The sequence below is a fragment of the Microcaecilia unicolor genome, chromosome 5 (genome assembly GCF_901765095.1).
Source record: "Microcaecilia unicolor chromosome 5, aMicUni1.1, whole genome shotgun sequence".
Lineage (NCBI taxonomy): Eukaryota > Metazoa > Chordata > Amphibia > Gymnophiona > Siphonopidae > Microcaecilia > Microcaecilia unicolor.
This window is the reverse complement of record NC_044035.1, coordinates 183927306-183950311: the sequence shown is the minus strand read 5'-3', so window position 1 is coordinate 183950311 and position 23006 is coordinate 183927306. Positions and strand designations below refer to the sequence as shown.

The window sequence follows — 23006 nt, the reverse complement described above, 5'->3', positions numbered from 1 at the left end:
GCGGGGTTGGATGCCTTGGCTCAACTCTGGCCTCAGGGCCTCCTGTATGTGTTCCTTCCGTGGCCCTTTATAGGGCAAGTACTCCTGCGGATTCGGCTACATCAAGGAGAGGTGGTTCTCATTGCCCCGGATTGGCCCAGGAGGCTGTGGTATGCGGACCTCCGGCGGATGCTGGTAGAGGCTCCCCTTCCTTTGCCTCTGGTACCGAATCTGTTGTCACAGGGACCGGTGACCATGGAGGACGCCTGCTGCTTTGGTCTTACGGCATGGCTATTGAGAGGGCGCAATTGAGAGACAAGGGTTATTCCAGTAAAGTCATTTCCACTCTCCTACAGGCCCGCAAGCATTCCATTTCCGTGGTTTATGCCAGGATTTGGCGCCAATTTGAGGCTTGGTGTGCTGCTAAAGCGATTACACCTATGCGGGCTTCTGTCTTGCCAATACTTGACTTTTTGCAGGATGGTTTACAAAAAGGCCTTGCCTATAATACCCTGCGTGCTCAAGTGGCAGCCTTAGCATGTTTCCGAGGGAAGGTCGCTGGCCTCTCCCTGGCTGCTTATCCGGATGTGGCACGGTTTCTTAGAGGGGTGCTCTGGCTCCGTCCTCCCGTGCGGGCTCCGTGTCCAGCCTGGAACTTGGGGTTAGTTTTAAAGTCCCTTCAGTGTTCGCCCTTCGAACCGCTAAGGCGAGCTTCAGAGAAGGATGTGACCCTAAAGACGATCTTTTTGGTGGCCATTACTTCGGCGAGACGGGTGTCTGAGCTCCAGGTGCTGTCCTGTCGAGACCCTTTTCTGCAACTCTGAGTCCGGAGTTATGGTACATACGGTGCCTTCCTTCCTGCCTAAGGTGGTTTCAGCGTTTCACCTAAACCAGCCTATTTTCCTGCCTTCCTTTTCCAGAGAGGAGTTTCCGGAAGCCTTTGAGCAATTGCGCCTTCTAGATGTGTGAAGGGCTCTGTTGCAGTATCTGCGCATGTCAAATGCTTTTAGGACCTCTGATCATCTTTTTGTCCTGTTATCAGGTCCGCGCAGAGGGTCTCCAGCGTCTAAAGCCACTATAGCCCGTTGCCTCAAGGAAGCTATTTTTTCTGCCTATCTGCTGTCTGGCTGACCTCCGCCTGAAGCCTTCAAGGCACATTCTACAAGAGCGATTTCCTCTTCTTGGGCTGAAACTGGAGCACTCTCTCTGCAAGAGATATGCAGTGCAGCAACATGGGCTTCTAAGCTCTCTTTTGCCCGACATTACAGGCTGGATATGGCTGCCAGAAGAGACGCACATTTTGGAGCACAAGTGCTGGCGCGTGGTGTGGCTTGTTCCCACCCTATCTAGGGATTGCTTTGATACATCCCATTTGTAATGGATTCATCTGCTTGATGACAAGAAAGGGAAAATTAGGTTCTTACCTTGGTAATTTTCTTTCCTTTAGTCATAGCAGATGAATCCATGAGCCCTCCCTCAGTAATTCATTGTGTGATTGATGTTGTTTTATGTTCAGTTCTTCCTGTACATATGTTCCCTCATTGGGAGAAGTTGGAAAACAGTCTTCAGGATTTCTGTTCTGTTACAGGAGGTTGAGTTCATCCCTCCTTTGTGTTATTGCTCCTGTTCTGGGGCGTTCATCCGCTGTGAGGAAAGTTCATGTTATGCTACTTTGCGGTGTAACACTGCTTTGGAAGCTTCAAATACTGAAGAGGCAGATGGAGCTAGCTGGCCATGAGGCACTATGATTTTTCAGTGCTCTCTATCTCCCCCTGCTGGTTGGTGGACACAACCCATTCGTAATGGATTCATCTGCTATGACTAAAGGAAAGAAAATTACCAAGGTAACAACCTAATTTTCCCATGTGTTAGGGTTGGGGAAGAAAAGTAATACATATACACCCCTATTTACTAAACTGCATTACACATTTAACCATGAACTCAAAAAACAGTTAAGACACCATCAGGCATATTTTCAAAGCACTTTGGGAGGCTAAGTTCCATAGGTTTCTATGGAACTTTTGGAGGCTAAGTGCTTTGAAAATGAGCCTGCATGTTAACTGCTACATGAAGTGGAGAATTAACATTGGTGTTTTTGTGCATTAATGGCTAACATTGCAGATAACATGGAACAATTAACTACACTTCTAGAAATACAGCTAATTGTATTCTAATGTCAGCAGTCATGCCATTAATGCTCAGTGTTGACCACTGCCCTGCATTCTTGGTATGGCTGCTTTGCTACAAGTACTAGGAACACCCTCACAATTATCACAGATCCTTTGTAACTACCACAAGTTACATTTTGTTAACTGCAGTTTTGTAAATAGGGATTGTAGATAAGTTGTCAACAGAATGAGGCTCTTTTACTAAACTGTGGTAATTTTGAACTTACTGCTCAGTAACAGCAAATATTAATGTACAGTAGGTGCAAAGCCTATGTGGTAAATGCAGGGGGTAAGTCCTGCATTTACCGCATAGGGCACACAGTGCACCAGCAACACATTACATGTCTGAGTTGATAGCATGGGCCCTCCATGCTATCGGCCCGGGCATGTAATGCAAAATGTTCACCCTCTTCCAGAAACAGCACACCCTCTCCCCCAAGCCCTCTCCTCTCCCTTTTCTTCAACACCCATGACTTACCTGGGGCTCAGCATTGGTGGGGCAGTGGTCCCAGGTGCTATCGGTCCCCTCCACTACTACCCAGGTCAGCACCTGACTCCAAAATGGGACCATATAGAAGAATGCCTCAGGTAAGTCCTAGGAGAGGCTTAGGGTATGGGGGAAGGTAAGACTCAGTGGGGGCAGGATGTGCTGTTGGGGGGGGGGGGTTCTAGAAGTGCATGGGGTTTTGCCCAGGACAAGGGATCAGCGCATCAAGGGGAAAATCAGAGGAGGAAGGGGTGGCTGTATTGGGGAATCAGAGCTGTCACCCAGGGAGATCAGAGCATCAAGGAGAGGATTGGGATGGGGGACCTGTACCAATGGATCAGAACTGTTAGAGGCAGATTGGGAAGCTTGCCACCTCACCTTCAGTGACAGTGCACTGTGTTAATGGGCCTGCGCTACTGTGTACTGCACGGGAAACCTTGCATTACTTGCTTAGCACAGCTTAGTAAAAGGGGTCAACCCCTATGTGCATAATTTTCCATGGAAAACTACTTGCACAACACCTGTAATGTAGCCAATGCAGACAATGAAAATTATCCCCTAGGACCGGGGGGGGGGGGGGGTCCAACCTTGGTCCTTGAGGGCCGTAACCCAATTAAGTTTTCAGGATTTCCCCAATGAATATATATGTGATCTATGTGAATGCACTGTCTTCATTCTATGCAAATAGACCTCATGCATATTCATTGGGGAAATCCTGAAAACCCAACTGGGTGAGACCTGAGGGGTCACCTAGGTTGAGAGGGAAAGAAGGTACTTATTTCTAGAGTACTTTATAAATTCACGTACCCCCCCCCCCCCCCCCCCCCCCCCCCCAATATTCAGTTGGTGGTGGGCAGCGCTTTTGCTGTCTGCTGCCAACGTTAAACCCAGATATTCAATGCTGGGCCGTTTCTGGTGACCAGCATTAGATATCCAGTTTCATTGTCAACCGTGGCAACTTAACCGGTTAAACCTGTCACATGCCCTGTTACAGAACTGCCCTTAAAATGACTCTGGATTCAACTGCTGTTAGAAAGAACTGAATCAGTTTTCAAATGTTAACACTTCTAGTTACCTGGGGTCCTCCAAGATCAGTTTTCACCCAGCCAGGATGGATGGCAGTGCAGAGAATCCCATCTTCTTTGTACACCACAGACTGACATCTTGTTAGCATGTTCAGAGCAGCCTATGCAAAAACATTTTTCACAAAGTGTTGTAATATTATGCAAACATTGTGCTGCCTATGCTATAATCAGTTCTGCAGATAAGTGGGGAGTTCCATTTTCAGTGTCATTTCTTAACACTAAATCGATAAAAAAGCTGCAAACTAATAAAACATGTGGGTCTCTTGAGGGAGGGGTCAATGCACTCTTCAGGAGTCCTGGGTCTGATTCCAAGGCCTGAACTCTATTCATCAAGCCAGCATGGGCTGGGAAATCGAACACATAGTATTCCAGAGATGCCAAGCTACCCAGTTCTAGGCTGGAGCTTTCGGGGCAGTCCTGGATCCACCCATCCTAGTGCATTATGGGACTTGCAGCATTGATTTAAATGGGCAGGATCAGGCATTAAAAATCCTGCACTGCTTCGGGATGTAAATTCAAAACCAGGACTAGCCAAAATCTCCAGCCTGGAACTGGGTAACTTGGCATCTCTGGTATTCACAACCCCCAGGAGCATTTACACAAGTGTATGTGTGGTGATCAGAGAGGTGTTGACTCGCCATCAGAGTCAGGATTTCCTTGAAATCCAGGCGAGACTCCTCTCCTCACAAGAAAACTTCAGGAAAAGAGAAAGGTTAACTTGTTTGCTGGGAAACACTACAATTCCCAGGAACAGCTCAGGTTAGGTCCCTGATAAACAGTGGAAGGTAGAAATTGGCAGTCCAGGTAAGCTAATTAATAATAAGGCTCCTCAAGCAGAAGGAAAGGGGTAAAGGTCAGCTTGAGGAGCTAGCAGTACAGGGACAAAGCATGACACAGCAAAACTCCTCAGTGACGTGACATGTACAGGCAAGATTTAAAAGGAACATGTATAGCAGGTTCCAACCAGAGCCATAATCACTGACCGCCCTACTAAGGACTATTGCTGCAGTGGTTGGGACATATGGACGATATTTTCATTAAAAGGTGCCTAAACAAGAAAAGCACAGAGATGCATGTGTTGCACCTGTTTTTAGGGACGCCAACAGGCTTATTTTCGAAAGGGATTGCCGGCGATCTTCTGACACAAATCGGGAGATCGCCGTCGATCTCTTGATCCCGGCCAAATCGGTATTATCGAAAGCCGATTTTGGCCGGCCCCAATTGCTTTTTCGTTGCGGCGCCGGCCAACCTTCAAGGGGGCGTGGTTACGAGATGGCCGGCTTCCCCTTATAATGGAAAAAAAGGCTGGCTCGAACGAGTATTTCGCCAGCCGGTCTTGGTCCATTTATTTTTAGGACCCAAGTCCCAAAAAAGTGCCCCAACTAACCAGATGACCACCGGAGGGAAGCGGGGATCATCTCCCCTTACTCTCCCAGTGGTCACCAACCCCCTCCTACACACACACAAAAAAAATTAAAACATTTTTTGCCAGCTTGTATACCAGCGTCAAATGTCGTACCCAGCTCCCTGACAGCAGTATGCAGGTCCCTGGAACAGTTTGTAGTGGGTGCAGTGCACTTCAGGCAGGTGGACCCAGGCCCATCCCCCCCCCTACATGTTACACTTGTGGTGGTAAATGGGAGCCCTCCAAAACCCACTGTACCCACATGTAGGTGCCCCCCTTCACCCCTTAGGGCTTTGGTAATGCTGTAGAGTTGTGGCCAGTGGGTTTTGGGGTGGATTTGGGGGGCTCAGCACCCAAGGGAAGGGTGCTATGCACCTGGAAGCTAATTGTGTAATTTTAAAAATTTTTTAGAAGTGCCCCCTAGGATGCCCGGTTGGTGTCCTGGCATGTGAGGAGGGCCAGTGCACTACAAATGCTGGCTCCTCCTACACCCAAATACTTTGCGTTTTGCCGGGTTTGAGATGGCCGGGTCTGGTTTCCATTATGGCTGGAAAACGGAGCCAGCCATCTCATCTAAACCCGGCGAGCGATTTGACCGGCGCCAAGCATATTTTGGAAATACGCTTGGCTCCGCCCCCTCGTGGAGCTGGCCCTGAAGATGGCAGGCCATCGATTTCACCGGTGCCGTTTGATTATGCCCCTCCAAGTTACCCAGTTCCAGGCTGGAGATTTTGCATGGGAGCTTCCATCTCAGAGTGGATCTTATTATCAAATGCCTTCTCCTTTCAGCTCAGCGCAGAAAGAAAAGCACCGATACAGATCTTTGAACATATCTGTCACTCGAGGCATATAAGCGGGTCAGTATCATGTTCAAAATCATCTGCATCATCACACTATTCGCAACATTATTCACCGAGTCATCACAGTTCATCACCACAACTCCCTAGTAAAGTTTTTAGAGCAACAGCTACATACTTCCTCATCTCCAACACTGAGGAAATATCTGACACCCTTGGAACAATGTTAACCCAGATCAGCCCCTAAGCATAGACCATAATCTTTTGCTATCTCCACTTCTTTTTCAGTGGAGACAGATACATTTAGACTGGAGTGATTCCTCTGAAGCTCACAGTGTACGTTTGTACAGTCAATCCTTATGCTCATCTTCATGATCAAGCAGAGGAACAGCACACTCAGAAGACACAAATTATCCAAAGTTTTTAACACACATAGCTAAGATCCTCAATATTCCATCTACTTCAAAACATGACACGAGGAAAATGTCTAGGGGCACTACGTTATTTAGATGCTCCAAGGGTTAATCATTGCACTCTCAATCCATTAAGTACTGTTAGAGAATCATAAAGTAATATGGACTACACCTTACACTTGGTGTCCAACCAAAAAGAGCCTTGAAACAAAATACAAGGACCAAGAACTGTTTACCCATCAAAAACCATAGCTTCCTTATCAGTCCATGGTAGTCAAATCAACAATGAGGAAATCAAAGAGCTGTAAAGATTACTCTAATTTTCCACCCAGCAAAGAGTATAAGCTACTGGATCTTATGGGAAAGAAGGTTTATCAGAACACAATGCTGGCTTCTAGAATAGCACTCTATCAATGTCATTACAGTCAATATGTGTATGTTTTAGAGAGGATGCATACAGTTGAAGCATCTCTCCCTTCAACAGAAAAGAGTTCCCTCATTCCTCTACTGTCAGAGATGGAAAATTCTTCAAAAAACATGATTAGGGCATCATATGATTTGTATGACTGTGATATCCAGAAGGTTAGCATGGCTTAAATCATCTGCACTATGGGGGTTTTTTCTGCACTTGATATACAAGTGATCCCTGAGGGGACTATATGGTTTACAATTTCTATTACAGGTATTTTTCACTGTCCCTAACAGGCTCACAATCTAAGTTATATATTGTACCTGGGACAATGGAATGACTTGCCTGGGGCTGCAGGGAGAATTGAACCTAGTTCCCCAGGATCTCAACCCACTGCTAAGTGTCAGGCAGCAGCAGGAACTGAACCTCATTCCCCAGGTTTGCAACCTGCTGTGCTAACCATTACGCCGCTCCTCTACTCAGATGCCCCTTGTAATGGAATCTTTTTGGTGAAAAGGTTAAAGAGATAATAGACACCATTAAGGATTACTGCAATGGCCTTTACACCCTGGAGGATGTTAACATTGAGCAGAACAGAACATTCAGCAGAAAGTCATACTTTTTATCAAAGAAAATTTTTGTGATTCATCTTAAAAAGGAAAAGTTTATCAACACAAGGTCCTTCCCTTTGGCCTTTCCTCTGCTCCCTGAGTGTTCACAAAATGTGTCGTCGCGGCAATTGTACATTTGCACAAACAAGAAGTTTGTGTATTTCCTTATCTAGATGATTGTTTGATCATGGCTGCAACGCCAGAAGAGACATTAGTGATTTTGGATCTTATGATACGTCTACTCAACAGACTAGGCTTCGTAATCAACTACGACAAGTCCTGTCTCATTCCTACATAGACCATAGAATTCATGAGTAACCATGATGACACAATCCTCAATGGCAAAGATTTCTCAATCCAGAGCAGACAGTATAAAGACACTAATTCACCATCTTTTATCAAAGTCCATAACAACAGCTCGCCAGTTATTGGTTCTATTAGGCCATATGGTGACAGCAGTTCATGTGGTACCTCAGGGACAAATGGTGTCAATATGCTCAACCTCTTTCAAACAAAATCTTCCTGTCTCAACAACTGAAAACCACACTCATCTGTTGGACACTTCCTCAGAATATTATGAGAGGATGGTTTTTCCAACTTCCAGCACCCACAATTCAACTCACTACAGATGCATGCAAAGTCAGTTGGGGAGCACATCTCAAACAACTCATGACTCAGGGTCACTGGTCGACAGATGAAAAAAAGCACAGCATCAATCTCTTGGAACAATACGTTTAGCCCTGGAGCTTTCCAAGCACATCTGAAAACAGGTCATTCACATCCAGACAATCAGGTAGCCATGTACTATATCAACAAGCAGGGTGGAGTAGGTTCCAGGATCTTGTGTCAGGAGACTGTACAAATTTTGGACCTAGTAATAAAACTAGGATCTCACATCATAGCATCTCATATTCCAGGCAAACAGAATGTCCTTATGGACACTCTCAGTTAGATATTAACCCCTCATGAACTGTCCTTGAAGACCACTATTACACGTTATCTGTTTCAAAAATGGGGAACACCAATTATAGACCTTTTTGTATCACTAGTAAATGTGAAATGTCCACATTTTTGTTCAAAAATTCCAACTCCACAGAAAGTAGCAGAGGATGCTTTTCCGATACCTCGGACACAGGGTGTACTGTATACATTTCCTTCAATTCCTCTGATTTTGAGAACAATACAGAAGGCCAGAATAGACTCAGCTCACCTCATATTAATCACTCCATGTTGGCCTCATCAGCCATGTTTTCCATTTCTCAATAACACACCAGGAACCAATCACGTAACCGCTGGAATCAGATCTTATTACTCAACAGAAAGGAACTCTCTTTCATCCAACCCTAAAATCATTGACTCTCATAGCTTGGTTTCTTCAGCCAACCATTTAGACAATCCAGGTTTTTCACACAGAGTTCTCAAAGTACTTATGGCCTCTCATAAGGAGTCTACAAAGAAATCTTATGCTGCTAAATGGAATAGATTTGCACAATGGTGTGACGTGAAACACATGGATCCTTTCTAGTGCCCTTCAACAAAGGTATTGAAGTACCTATTGTACCTCTCCAATTCAGGTTTATCACCATCTTCTATAAAAAATACATTTAGCAGTTAAGTCAGTTTTCCATGACTACACTGACAACTCTTCTATCTTAGTTCATTCCATTGTAAAACGATTCTTAAGAGGCCTTTATCACTTATGACCCCCAGTCAGGCAACCTGCTATTGCAAGGGTCCTAAATTTAGTTTTATGGAGTTTTATGGCAACTACTTTCATCTCCTTTTGAACTATTACACTCTGCTGATTTATTAAAGTACTTACCCTGGAAGACTTTGATCTTAGTTGCAACCACATTAGCAAGACACATCAGTGAACTTCAGATCTTAGTCTACTATCAACCCTATATGCAAATATTACATGATAAAGTGTTGCTTTGCATGCATCGAAAGTTCCTTCCAAAAGTGATATCAGATTTCTATATTAACCAGACAGTAGTATTGCGTGTATACTACCCACCATCACATTAGAATTCTTAAGAAAAGACTCTGCATAAACTGGATTGTAAAAGGGCTCTAACTGAATATCTCACGAGAAATTCAATGGAGAATAGACCTTCTCAACTATTTGTCTATATAGAGTCCATCTACTCCACATCCAGTCTCCAAACGTATGTTGTCCAATTGTAACATAGTAACATGCGAGGGGCATAATCAAATGGGGCCGGCCATCTATAAGGGTGGCCATGTATAATGACGACCCCGTAAAGCGGCGTACCTGACTGTATTATCGAAACAAGATGGCCGGCCATCTTTCATTTCGATAATACGGTCAGGGCCGGCCAAATCTCAACATTTGGGCCGCCCTTAGAGATCGCTGGCGATAGAGATGGCCGCCATTGGTTTTCGCCAATAATGGAAACTATTGGTGGCCATCTCAAACCCGGCCAAATCCAAGCCTTTTGGTCGTGGGAGGAGCCAGCATTTGTAGTGCACTGGTCCCCCTCACATGCCAGGACACCAACCGGGCACCCTAGGGGGCACTGCAGTGCACTTCAGAAATTGCTCCCTTACCTTGGGTGCTGAGCCCCCCACCCCCCACAACTGTACACCACTACCATAGCTCTAAGGGGTGAACGGGGTCACCTACATGTGGGTACAGTGGGTTTGGGGGGGGGGGTTGGATGGCTCAACATTTACCACCACAAGTGTAACAGGTAGGGGAGGGATGGGCCTGGGTCCGCCTGCCTGAAGTGCACAAACACGGCATGAAGGATCCCTGACTTTCACAACATCCACCCAATGGAATGCAGACCCTCCCTTCCAAGCCCCCCGCCACTCCCTCACCATTCGCTATCCGCCCTGCCCCACCCTCAGACATTAACACACACACACTCTCTAGCACAAACAAAAACAACAACAACAAAAAAACTGATGACAGCTGTGGAGAACACCTGGAAACTTATGTACAAACTGGTGAGTTGCAGGGGAGTGGGAGAGGGGAGGGAGGACGGACTGTGAATCGGAAGACAGGAAAGGAGGGCATGGAACTCAGAGGGGAGAGAGGGTGGCGTTGGACTCGGAGGGGACAGCGGAAGACAACGAAGGAGGGGGGGGATAACCTTGCTAGCGCCCATTTCATTTCATACAGAAACGAGCCTTTTTATTAGTAAATTAATTGAACAAACATAAAACATGCCGTAAGCCATAGCCAGTTAAGTGCTGAATATCCCACATAACTGGCCATGTATTAGCCAGCTATGGAAACTCCAGACATCAATGCCAGTGTCCGGACATGGCCCACCATTCAATTTCTTGGTTTATCGCCAGCAAAACACTGATCGTCACCAACTGAATATCGGGCCCTATATGTCATAGAAGTACATTCTTTGAGAGGCTCTTCTACCAAGCTGTGGGAAAAAGGGCCCTGTGCTAGTGGCAGGGGCAATTTTTCCCATGCGCCAGGGCCATTATTTCCGTAGCCAGTAAAAGCCCCCCACCCAAAAAAAATGGCCACTCTTACCACATAGCCATATGGTGGGGAGCCCTTACCACCATCCATTGAGGTGGCGATAAGGGCTTCCTTGCTAACCAGGTGGTAACCAGGCAGCATGTGGCAATGCCTAATTACCGCTGGGTTAGCGCCATGCAAGCCATTTCTGGGAGTTTTCTTTTTCCCGTGGAAATAGCATGTGCTTGGGGTGGGACTACCGCCGGCGGCTGTGTTAGCCCTGCGGTAGTCCCAGAAGAGTTGGAGGAAGGATGGTTCAGAGGAAACATGAAAAAAATACTTTCTTGAAAGGGTGGCAGATGCTTGAAATAATCTACATGGAGTTCACTCAGGGTGGAGGAGCCTATTAAGGGTCAGTCTGAGAAATGGAGAGGAAAGGTCCATAATGAAGGTCTAAATAACTTCCAATCACACCCTAGAGAGGTGTAACCACCCAACAGCAATTTCTCTTCCAGCCCAATAACATCCCTTCTGCTTTCACCACTGTAGGCCAGAGGACAACTTCCAACAGGCCAGATAGGGCCCATAGGCATTAGACTGCCCACTTCTTCAGTACCATAACAGAATACAGACATGCTTTGAAAAGATGGAAAGTATCAGTACTGTAAACGTGCATCCTTCAGTCCCTCAACAGTAGAGACAAGGAAAAAGGTGACAAAGAAAAAAAACAAGGTGTAGGCAGAGGAAACAGGACCTAATAACAGCAGAAACCACAGGGTAACTGGTACTATCCAGCAAAACTCTAGGACAATAATTGACAGGATAGCTGTTCAGATTATTGCATACCTTGATAGAGTTAGGGTTAGGAAGGGATCTTCTGTATTTATCCTATGCCTTTTGAATTCTATCAGCATTTTTTCTCCATCACTTGCTCTGGAAAGGCATTCAAGGCATTCACCATGCTATCTGCCATCATCTGCTAAATTACTGTACATATAATCTATGCCGCTACTGCTCTCCAACTTGCAAGGTGCCTATGTTTCTACATGCTCAGCTTCTGCACTTTAATCTGTGCAGCTCCCAAGCCTGGATCACCCTTACTTACAGAGTGTCACCTTGATATCAGCCACTCTGGTGCTAGCAGGGGTAGGACCTACTCCATTTGGTTTGCCCAATTGAGAGACGTAACACTACCTGAGGCACACAAAAATATGTGAAACATGTCTGTGAAATATTCATAATAAGTGGGATATAATATAGAAACAATTTTTTTTCATTATAGTAGTGTGCAGAATACAAAATACTGTAGACCAGTACAACCACAGCCACCAAAAATGGAGAACATTGCATTTCTATCCCATGCTATTGTAGGTCAATCAGATCCATCTCTTTAGGGTCAGAGTGACATTATTTTTACCTTGCTGCAACGATAAGAAAGTACAGGGAACAAAGAGAATGTTTCAATGGCTTTGTCAATGGATGATGTTATACTTGAAATGTTTATCAAAGCAGCCTTGTGCCAGCTCATCTCTGCCTGGGGCACTGCCTGAGCAGCCTTCTTCAGGAGAGATAGGAACGCCTGTAGAGAAAGAGACAAAGTGGCCTAAAGTCAACCAATTGAGACTGTGAACCAGGAAGCTATAGAAGAAAGAACATGTAATCACATTCCTGAAGCTTGTAGATGAGACACAGTGCATATTTTTATTTGCAAATGTTACTTTTATTTTTTCTTTGGAATTGACAAATAGAAAGAAAACGTGGTTGTTGGGAGGGTTGGGGATTTCTTATAGTTTTAAAATGTATTTGTGATGATTCTAATGTATTTTGCATGTTTTATTTGAATTGTAAACCACTTCAATGCCACAGGTTGGAGACTATCCAGCTTATAATCGAAAGAGAAAAACGTCTATATTACAACCCAAATCGGGAGATGGGCGTTTTTCTGGCAAAGGCGCCCAAATCGGTATAATCGAAAGCCAATTTTGGGCGTTTCCAACTGCACTCCGTCACGGAAACGAATAAAGTTGACAGGGGTGTGTCGGAGGCGGGACTGGGGCGTGGTTAGCAGCCGAGGAGAGATGGGCGTCCTTAGCTGATAATCGAAAAAAAAGGCGTTTTTACCGTGATTTTGGGTCACTTTTTTTGGACCCTTTTTTTCACGAACAAGTCCTAAAAAAGTGCCCCAACTGACCAGATGACCACTGAAGGGAATTGAGGATGACCTCCCCAGACTCCCCCAGTGGTCACTAACCCCCTCCTACCAAAAAAAGCCCACTTTAAAAACTTTTTTTCTAGCCTCTATGCCAGCTTCAAATGCCGTACCCACCTCCATGACAGCAGAATATGTTTGAGCCTCTCACAGCCTTTCCCTGGGTCAGATGTGGCTCTCGGGTGCACTACAGGGTCACATCAGCATTGCATTGTGGTGGGTGTAGGGTATTGGGCTCCGTGATTTCATTAGCTTATGTTACAGTCTCACAATGTTGGTAGTTGGTAGGCTCTTCTCCCATGTTGCTTTTCCCCCTGCCTACTGGGTCAGAGTGTGCCCTGTTGTGTTTACGGTAGTCCATGAGGTAGTGGCCATTTTTGTAAGCCAGTTTTAGATCCCTTCCATGTGTTAGCCACGTTAGAGAACTTAGTTCTTACCTTGAATGTGGCTGAAAGAGGGCATTGTACTCCATTCTGCCAGCTCTGACCTGCTAATCTCACTACCAGGGAGGCTCGTTGCCAGTGGTGGGGCAGAACCTCTGATCTGCAGTTAACTGTGAGTAAGCGTGTTTATTCCAATAAAGGACGTTTTCGGAGAGATTAGTCTTCAGGTGTAAACTGGTGTGCCAATGTTATACAGCAGTAACAAGTCCTAGAGGCATGCGTGTATGCAGGTCCCTGGAGCACTTTTAGTGGGTACCGCAGTGCACTTCAGGCAGGCAGACCCAGGCACATCCCCCTCTCACCTGTAACACTTGTGCTGGTAAATGGGAGGCCTCCAAAACCCACTGTACCCACATGTAGGTGCCCCCTTCACCTCTAAGAGCTATGGTAGTGTTGTACATTTTTGGGTAGTGGCAGTGGCGTTCCTAGGGGAGCGGACACCCGGGGCAGCGCCCCGCCCCCCGGGTGCAGCATCCCCCTCCCCCGATGCAGCGCGGACCCCCCCCGGCGAAAGAGCCCCCCAAGTGCATGCCGCTGGGGGGGGGGGTGCCGCAGCGCACGCCTGCTGCGAGTTTACTAACTTTGTTCGTTCACTGCAGCTCCCTCTGCCCCGGAACAGTAAGTAACCTGTTCCGGGGCAGAGGGAGCTGCAACGAACGAGAGAAGTTAGCGAACTCTCGCAGCAGGCGCGCACCGCAGCACCCCCCAGCGGCGTGCACCCGGGGCGGACCGCCCCCACCGCCCCCCCCCCCTTGGTACGCCACTGGGTAGTGGGTTTTGGGGGAGGGGGGTTGGGAGCTCAGCACCCGTGGTAAGGGAGCTATGCATGTGGGAGCTTTTTCTGAAGTCCACCGCACTGACCTAGGGTGCCCAGTTTGTGTCCTGGCATATCAGGGGAGCGAGTGTACTACGAATCGTGGCCCCTCCCATGACCAAATGGCTCGGATTAGGACGTTTTTGAGCTGGGCGCTTTTAGTTTCCATTATCACTAAAAAAAACAAACGCCCAGCTCAAAAACGTCCATTTTTCAAAAATACGGTTCGGCCCGCCCCTTCACGGACCCGTTCTTGGAGATAAACGCCCATGGAGATAGGCGTTTCCGTTCGATTATGCCCCTCTATGGGTCTCATTTTCAAAGCACATGGATATCTCAAAATGACAAAAAAAAAGTCCATCTCCCCAAAACATCCAAATTGCGATTTTGGCACTGCAGTTCATCCAAATATTAAGGGGGGCGTGTTGTGGGCAAGACTAGAGGGGGTCCAAAATTAAAATGTCCAACAGCAATAATCAAATGGGAAGAAACATCCAAGTCTAAAAAGAAGGACATTTTTATTTAGACCTGCTTCAATCACATCCAGGGTACAAAAAAGTGCTCTGCAGGGATTAAGGCATGACCCCTCATTAATCCCCCAGTGGTTGCTGTCCCCTTCCCTCTCCCATGAAAGTGAAACCGAAAAGGAATACCAGGCTCTAAGACAGCATCTGGTATTATGAGCATTCTGAACAAAGCAGAAAGCAGGTCTGAGGAGCAGCCTAATGAACAGTTCAGTGGACTAAACCAGGGGACCAAGGTTCAATTCCCACTTTAGCCAGGGCCATGCCAACACGGTAAGCGAGGTAAGCACAGCAGGAGGGCGGCGTCTTCTGGGGGGCACCCCGCCGCACCATGCTTACCTCGCCCTCTCCCATGTCCCAACTGCCCGCCCTCTTCTCTCCCCCCCAACAAGATCCCTTTTAAATTTACCTCCAGCAGCGAACGAAGGCGCAGCGTCAGTGAAGGAGGCGGCGCTCCCGACGTCTCTACTAGTCTTCCCTTCGCTGGAAATGACGTCAGAAGAAGACGGGACATTGAGCGAAAAGAAGACTAGAGACGTCAGGAGCGCCGCCTCCTTCACTGATGCTGCGCCTTCATTCGCTGCCGGAGGTAAATTTAAAAGGGATCTTGGGGGGGGGGAGAAGAGGGCGGGCAGTTGGGACATGGCCCAGGGAGCGGGAGGGCAGCAATCACCTTCACGGGGGGGATGGGGGGCGTGCAACTGTTCTTCTGCGGGGGGGGAGCGCCAACTGATCATCTGCAGGGGGGCGGCACAGACCCTTGGCACGGCCCTGACTTTAGCTCTCTTTTTTTTACCCTTTAAATGGTGAACCCTCCAAAAACAGACATGTACTTACTGTACCTAAATATTTATGACACCTGCAAGCCTGAAGACTATTGAGGTGGTGAATACTCAGGTACAGCAGGAATTTCCCTGTTATTGTAGGGATTGGTATTTAAAATGCAAGTTGAAAGGGGATATAAACCCGGGTTCTCTGGTTTACAGTCCACTGTACTGACCAGTAGGCTGCCCCTCTGCTTTGCAAGGGCATCTGGGTGGCCATTTCTGTAAAATGCTGCCAGACATCCTAGTCCCTGGATTTTTGGTGTTCATAATTTGGACATTTCAGTTTGTAAAATGGCTGTTTGTTTTCAGTGTTCTTAACGTATTTTCAAACAAGAAATTCCAATGTAGTTCCTGTTTAAAAATTACTGTAAAAAGGTAAATTTTTTTAGGGGGGGGGGGTTGGACATTATGAGCAGGATGACTCATTCTGATTTGGACGTCCTTTCAAAAATGCCCCTCCATGTATCAAAATTAGTACCATATACAGTTAATGAGGAACTGTTATTATAAAAAAAATATATTACTTTCTCTCATGGTTGTTCACAGTACTCCATGTAAGAGTCTTCCCACTTGGATCCATGCTTCCTTATAGCCATCAGAAGTTAAATATCAAGGAAAATCAATGAGAGAAAATGGCAGAGATTTCTTATATGCATGTGTGTGTAGAATAGCTTGTGCAAGAGAGGTGTGACAAATCTCTTGTTTATAAATCACCCATATGAGGAAGGGCTAAAGAGGTTAGACCTCTTCAGCTTGAAAAAGAGATGGCTGAGGGGGGGGGATATAATTGAGGTCTACAGAATCCTGAGTGTGGGGATATAATTGAGGTCTACAAAATTCTGAGTGGAGTAGAACAGGTAAAAGTGAATCGGTTTTTTACTCTTTCAAAAAGTACAAAGACCAGGAGACACTCAATGAAATGACATGGAAATACTTTAAAAATAAATAGGATGAATATTTTTTTACTCAACGAATAGTTAAGCTCTGGAACTTGTTACTGAAGGATGTGTTAACTGCGGTTAGCATACCTGGGTTTAAAAAAGGTTTGGACAAGTTCCTGGAGGAAACGTCCATAATCTGTTATCGAGATGGACATGGAGGAAGCCACTGCTTTTGCCAGGATTGGAAGCATGGAATACTGCTACTAATTGGGTTTCTGCCAGGTACTTGTGATGTGGATGGGCCACTGTTGAAAGCAGGATACTGGACTAGAAGGACCGTTGGTCTGAACCAGTATGGCTATTCTTATATTCTTATGTTACGTGGTGCAAAACAATCTCCATGGCTCTAAAGCATCAGATCTGTGGCATGCAGAAGGCAGAATGGGAACACAGAGAATATCTCAAAATATCCTTCAGCTTGCTTAGATTTAACTATCTCAATCAATGTTTTTCTAGTGTTACCATCACTGCAGTGCACATTCCTTTGGTTACACTGTTAACACAGTGTTATGTTACTGCAATTGCATTTTATATATGAGAAGAAGGAAATCAGTGGACCCTATTTACTAAAGGTTTTCTCCTCTTTTGAGTGGAGACCTTTAGTGTCTCTATGATAGTTCAATGCAATCCATAGTTTCCAGAACACGAGAGGGCTCAGATCCCTAGTGATGGAAAAGTGGGAGAAGACTTCACATGGAGGGAAATTGTAATAGTATAAAGACCCTGCCCACAAGCAGCTTTATTATCTTTGGCTGGCCAAGCCATTATACCATCTCATGTCTTTGTTTGGAGCTCTTATCAACCTGGTGAGGACATCACTGACAAATTCATATAAAAAGTCAGGGGCAGAAGGAGACCTCTGAAAGGAGAAGGAAGGGTTACCACTGATCCTAGATAAGAAGAAAAGGAGTCAGTGGTTAACTTTTAAATCTTGGGGGACAAAGAGTTCCTAGGGTCTACAGGAATGATAGTCTGCATCTCCTCTGCATCCAGTAACCAGGAAGATATAAGGAGCTGGGCTTGGCCTCAAGCACCCTCAACTTGTGCCTGGGAACAAAACGTTAAAGAAGAAGAGATAAAAGGGAGAAAGAAAAAGGAATATGCAGTCCTCAGTGTAGGAGGATACTACTGCCAGGTTAAGAGAAAAATAGAATTATTACCCCAGAGTAGAGGAAATGGTGAACTATATTTCACTCCCTCTATACTCTCCTTCTGTCTGTTAATGATATATTTGACCATCTAAAGACTTCAGTACATTTTTCTTGGTTCAGAACTAATCCTGGCTTGGATATAAGTTTGTGGAAGTGTAGGAGTGAGTGATTCAAGGAACCAGCCTCCTCCCAGTTATGCTGTTCCCAACCTAGAACCCAGAATCCCAGAGAGATGCACTCAAAGCATAATATTGCCTTCCTGAAGAATTTATTCCCCCACCCCAGTCTTCCCTCTCAGGAAACCCTAGCCTGTGAGGCATGCCAGACCACTAGGGACTATTTGTTAGTAAGAAAATATTTAGCAAATATTGCCCAAAATTAGTCATTGCACTGTAGAAATTAAATATATGTTTATTAAATTTGCTGTGGCTTACTGAAATTGACCATTTTGCTCTCATGAGAAACAATCATAGAAGTGCAATACCGTCATACCTTGGTCACTAACATTGGCCCAACTACATTAGTTGTGTAGACATGCAGAAGATCTTTTTCATCCACTGATTCCAGTGTACTCTCTGTCATTATCCCTGCATTATTTATCAGCAGATTCAGCCCACATCCTTTTAGTTGTTTCTCAACCTCTTTTGCTGCTTTCCAGATGCTTGTGGGATCTGTCACTTCTAGGGAGAAAGAAGGGGCGGTTATTAGACTAACTCTTCTCTGCCCATTCTGATTTAGGGAGTTGGGAGGGGAGAAGATTACTAAAATGTAGTAAAAGTTGGAACACAGCTTAGATTACCACAGGAATCACTAATCTGTGATTAATTTAGATACATTCTGCTGTCTAAAATATACAATTCAAAATGCACTAAGTCAGAGTTTGTTGCACTAAGATACATTTGTATTTATTTATTTGTTGCATTTGTATCCCACATTTTCCCACCTATTTGCAGGCTCATACATGACATATTCTACACTTTTAATGTGAAAAAACGATTATGTAGATATTCAAAAAGCATTTAAGAATAAGAAACCAAGAAGTCTTGATTGCATAAGTCTTCACACCCCTTGATTCAACACTTCTGCAGCAATAACAACCATGCATCATTTAAGGTAAATGTCTGCCAACTTTTACATAGCAGGATCATCCCACTGTGATGGTGGAGTTTCAACTCATTATTCTTGGCAAAATGGCTTAAGTTCTTTTAAGCTGCCTCGGAGACCATCTGTGGACTTCAGTCTAAGTTTTGCCACAGATGTGCTCTTGGATTCAGAACTGGGCTGTGACTCAAAAACATTCACTTTTTTCTTGGTGAGTCACACTATTGTAATTTTTGCATTGTGCTTAGGATCATTGTACAGTTGAAATGGGAATCTTCTCTCCAATCCCAGATCTATGGCTGACTGGAGCGGGTTTTCCTCCAGAATCTTCCTATCATCATTCCCTTGATCTTCATTAGCCTTCCTCTTCCCAAAACTGCAAGGCATCCTCACAATATAACACCACCACTATACCTTTGTAGTACAAATGGTGTTAGCAGGGTGATGTGCTGGGTTTGTTTTATGCTACATATCACTTAGTAACAAGACCAGAAAGTCTAATTAGAGACTTCAGTCTCATCACACCACAAATCCTTCTGATTTAGTTATATATTCAGTATATGGAGTTCATGTAATGAATAGAGGGTGGTGCTCAACCAGATAGTCCCCAACACTTTGGTACTCCCATGCACCATTAATACTTATCTGATTCCATGAAAGTGACCACCTTGAACAAAATCAATGCCTGACCATGGTGGTGAACTGGAGTGTACTGCTAGGAGTACATCAAAGCATACTGCTAGGAGTCAGGTGCTGCCGTTTTTCAAGATGGCAGTGTCAGAGGCAGGAGTCAGTGGTCACTTGTCCTGTCTCCTTACCTAAAATATTGATTATGGGTGGGAAGGAGGGGGTTGGAAGATCACTTGGATTTTGGGGGGAGGGGGAGATGGGATTCAGGATCACTGTTTGTTGGGGAGGAAAGGATTTGGGGCCTACTTGGATAGCAGGTACTTTTTCTGACCTGATGCACTAGACCTGAGATGACCCTTCAAATCTGCTAGAATGTTCACTAAAGCTCAGAGCTGAAGCAAAGTTCAGCGCTAAAGTAAAAAAAAAAACATCAAATTTTAGCGTTGATTTTTACATTGGAAACAATTACTGATTCTACTAGTTTATATGTGTTTTGTATATGACCATTCATGGTGGTTTTACTGTGGATTTTTCCCACTTCCCTTACTACATAGGGTAATAATATTAGTGTGGGAAAATTCAGAGTAAACCACTGCGCTAAATGTTAGCACAGCTTAATACATCAGCCCCTGAGTGAGGACAATTTTTAGAAAGCACTTTACCCCTGTAAATGACTTTGTAAATCATCCTTTTGATTAGAACTCAGATATGCTGATCATTAACCAAACACAATGCAAAGTTCACACTATTGTGTGTGTAGCCAAGATGTAGCATGAACAACTAAAGAGTGCAATCAGAGAATAATACTTTTTCTAAAATAGCAGAGGAATAGTGTACTCAAAAGTTGCAGATTTTTTTATTTTACTTACATAATGTATGAAATTACAAGATCCTTAAGTGAGAACAAACAAGGTTGTAACAGGCAAGAAACAGATATGTTCCTATTTCGAATACTATAGCTCACTGAGTCTTCATATGTACCACCCCGAGCCCCATCTATGATTTAATATGGTGAGAGGAAGCCAAGTAAAAGGAGAGGCAGGGCACCATAAGACTAGTGAGGGTCACAGGTACAGTGCTGAATTTTACTATTTTGAATTGCTGATGATGATCTGGGCTGGGCCTCTATACAGGAAAGGTGAGGGAGGACACCCAGGAGATGGGAGGGTCTGGGCATAGACAGTTGGGTGGAATCCCCTCCTCCCATGATTTCTAAGGGACCTTCTCACAATTGCCCAAGGATACCCAGAATTTAGATCCATCCTGAGGTAAAGGAAAAACAGTATGAGTCAAGGAAGCAAACCGAAAAGGAATTTAAAGTCTAAGGAGATGAGGGGAAAATGAAAGAGGCAGGAATATGACATACCTAATTTGATCAGCACAAGGTTAGGATGTTTTGTAGCTAATTTTCTCAGCTCCTGAAAATGGAAAGATTTTAAAGAGTTATTTATTTATTTATTTATTTCCAAACACTTGAGATATATATATATATATATATATATATATATATATATATATATATATATATATATATATACCATAAATTAAGCCTATACAGGCAACTAAGCGGTATTCAGAGCTGGACAAGTTACTTTATAAGTACTGTATAATAAATTATATTTGCTTAAAAATCCATCACAAATTTACAAATGCTCCATAATTTAAAAAATATAGAAATTATCAACAAAATGCAAGTTCAAAACACTGATGGGATTGATGAGGATGACTGTACCACCTCTATAAGTATGCTTGGCTCATGAAGAAATATTTTAGCCAATTAGGAGATGGACGCATTGATCTGACAGATCCTATTATGACTTTCTGATCACCTGGACCTGGGTAATATAAAGGTTAAGTTATTTAAGAATTTGAGCATATGGAGAAGGATTGATTGAAAGCTCCCTTCTCTATTTAAAGTTACATGAGTGCCTAACTGCTGTTCTGCAAATTACTATGGCATTAAAAAATGTACATTGATGGGTCCCAAGTATGCGGCCCCTCTCTCCTCTCTTCCCATCCTGTGCCATATCCATACTCTATTCAATTTGTGGGGAAGCAGCAAAAACATTCTATCACAGAAAATACTATTTTCTTTGCCCCATATCCTTTCTTGGAAATAATGTCTCACTTGCAGGTACAATAACATTTGTGAGTTAGTTGATCCCATTTCTCCTTTATTGTCTCAAAGCAAATATTTACTGTCCTAGGTATCTGCTTCCCTTCCTCTCCCGTTCTTGAAAATGTTTAGTCCTTATTCCTGCTAGAAATACTGGATTCCCCTCAAGCTTCACAAAGGAAAGATTCTTATGCACCCCCCAGCCTCGACCTCCACCATTCCTATGCTTTCCTAAAGGGAAGAAGCCTTATGATGGCTAAGGATTCCTGGTAGCCTTTTTGTTGGCTGGAGCAAGTTGAAGAAACTGAAGGAATAGGTCCAATTTCTAATGACCTTGCCAGACTCAGAAAGTAATGCCCCTGCTTGTTTGCAATTCATTGATCCTTCACAAATGCACAGTATTATACAGCAAACCCACTCCTTACCAAGTGTTAACTTGCAATATCCTATCCTAACCATCTTAGCTCTCCATATAAAGGAACTGATATTTCCCTTATATATTTTCTCTTCCTTATTCTGTACCCATAATGGTACCATTTACAACAGGCAAAGCAACTTCTGAAGCACTGCTAATAGGAAGTTTTTCAATTTTTGATATAAAACATTTCCCCTGGATTCTATATGTGGCGCTTAAATTTGTGCATGGATCAAAGATCCGCATGCAAATGAATTAGCTTACAAGCCATAAATTGCAATTAATTGATGTTATCAATTATTGCAGTTGATTGGCAATAATTAAAAATTGTGTGCACATCTCCCTGCGACCTATTCTATAACTCCACGCACCCAAATCCCCTAGTGTGCAACTCAAAAGGAGCATGGCCAGGGGATTGGCAGGTACATTCCTAAAAGTTGTGCATTGGGTTATGGGATAGACCTATTTCCATTCCAAAATGCCTGTAGTTGAGCCCCAGCATTTACATCAGGTTTCAGCTGGCATAAATATCAGTGCCTAACTTTTGGCGTGGAAATGGGCTTTAAGCGCTATTCTATAAACAATGCTCAACCTGGAACACCTTTATAGAATAGTGCTCTGCACCGATTGTTTCCAGCACCAAAATCTCATCATCATTTATAGAATGCCCTCCTTCATGTCCTCGACTGTTTCCCATTGGAGCTTAGATAATATTCCTAGACACTTTATCCTCCCTGTGCCCATGTTAATGAGAAGTTCACTAACCTCTGTGATACATACCTCTTGGTTGCCTCCATTTTACCAAAAGATATTTCTAAACCAGAAAAAGTCCCATATTGTTGTATTAAAGTCAAACTGTTTGGCTATTCATCTCATTATTTGTAACTAGAAAAACAATTCCAAACTAACTGCCCCTTTTACTAAACCATGCTAATGATTCCTGGCATGGGAATGCTGACAAAGCCTATTCGCTTTGAATGGGCTTTGTCAGCATTGTCACATGGGAATTGCTAGTGCGGTTTGGTAAAAGAGG

General features: G+C 44.4%; 1 protein-coding gene across 3 annotated transcripts in view; it reads right to left on the bottom strand.

Moving 5' to 3' along the window:
• The window catches only part of LOC115470456 (C-factor-like), a 150062-nt gene that overhangs the window by 10651 nt on the left and 116405 nt on the right, over positions 1–23006 (bottom strand). For all 3 annotated transcript variants that reach the window (XM_030203651.1, XM_030203649.1, XM_030203648.1), the window contains exons 2-5: positions 20809–20860; positions 18204–18391; positions 12220–12381; positions 3710–3820 (exon numbers count right to left, since the gene is read on the bottom strand). In XM_030203651.1, the coding sequence (XP_030059511.1) occupies positions 3710–3820; positions 12220–12381; positions 18204–18293 (363 nt within the window). In that variant the 5' untranslated portion in view covers positions 18294–18391; positions 20809–20860. The remainder of the gene's footprint in view (positions 1–3709; positions 3821–12219; positions 12382–18203; positions 18392–20808; positions 20861–23006) is intronic.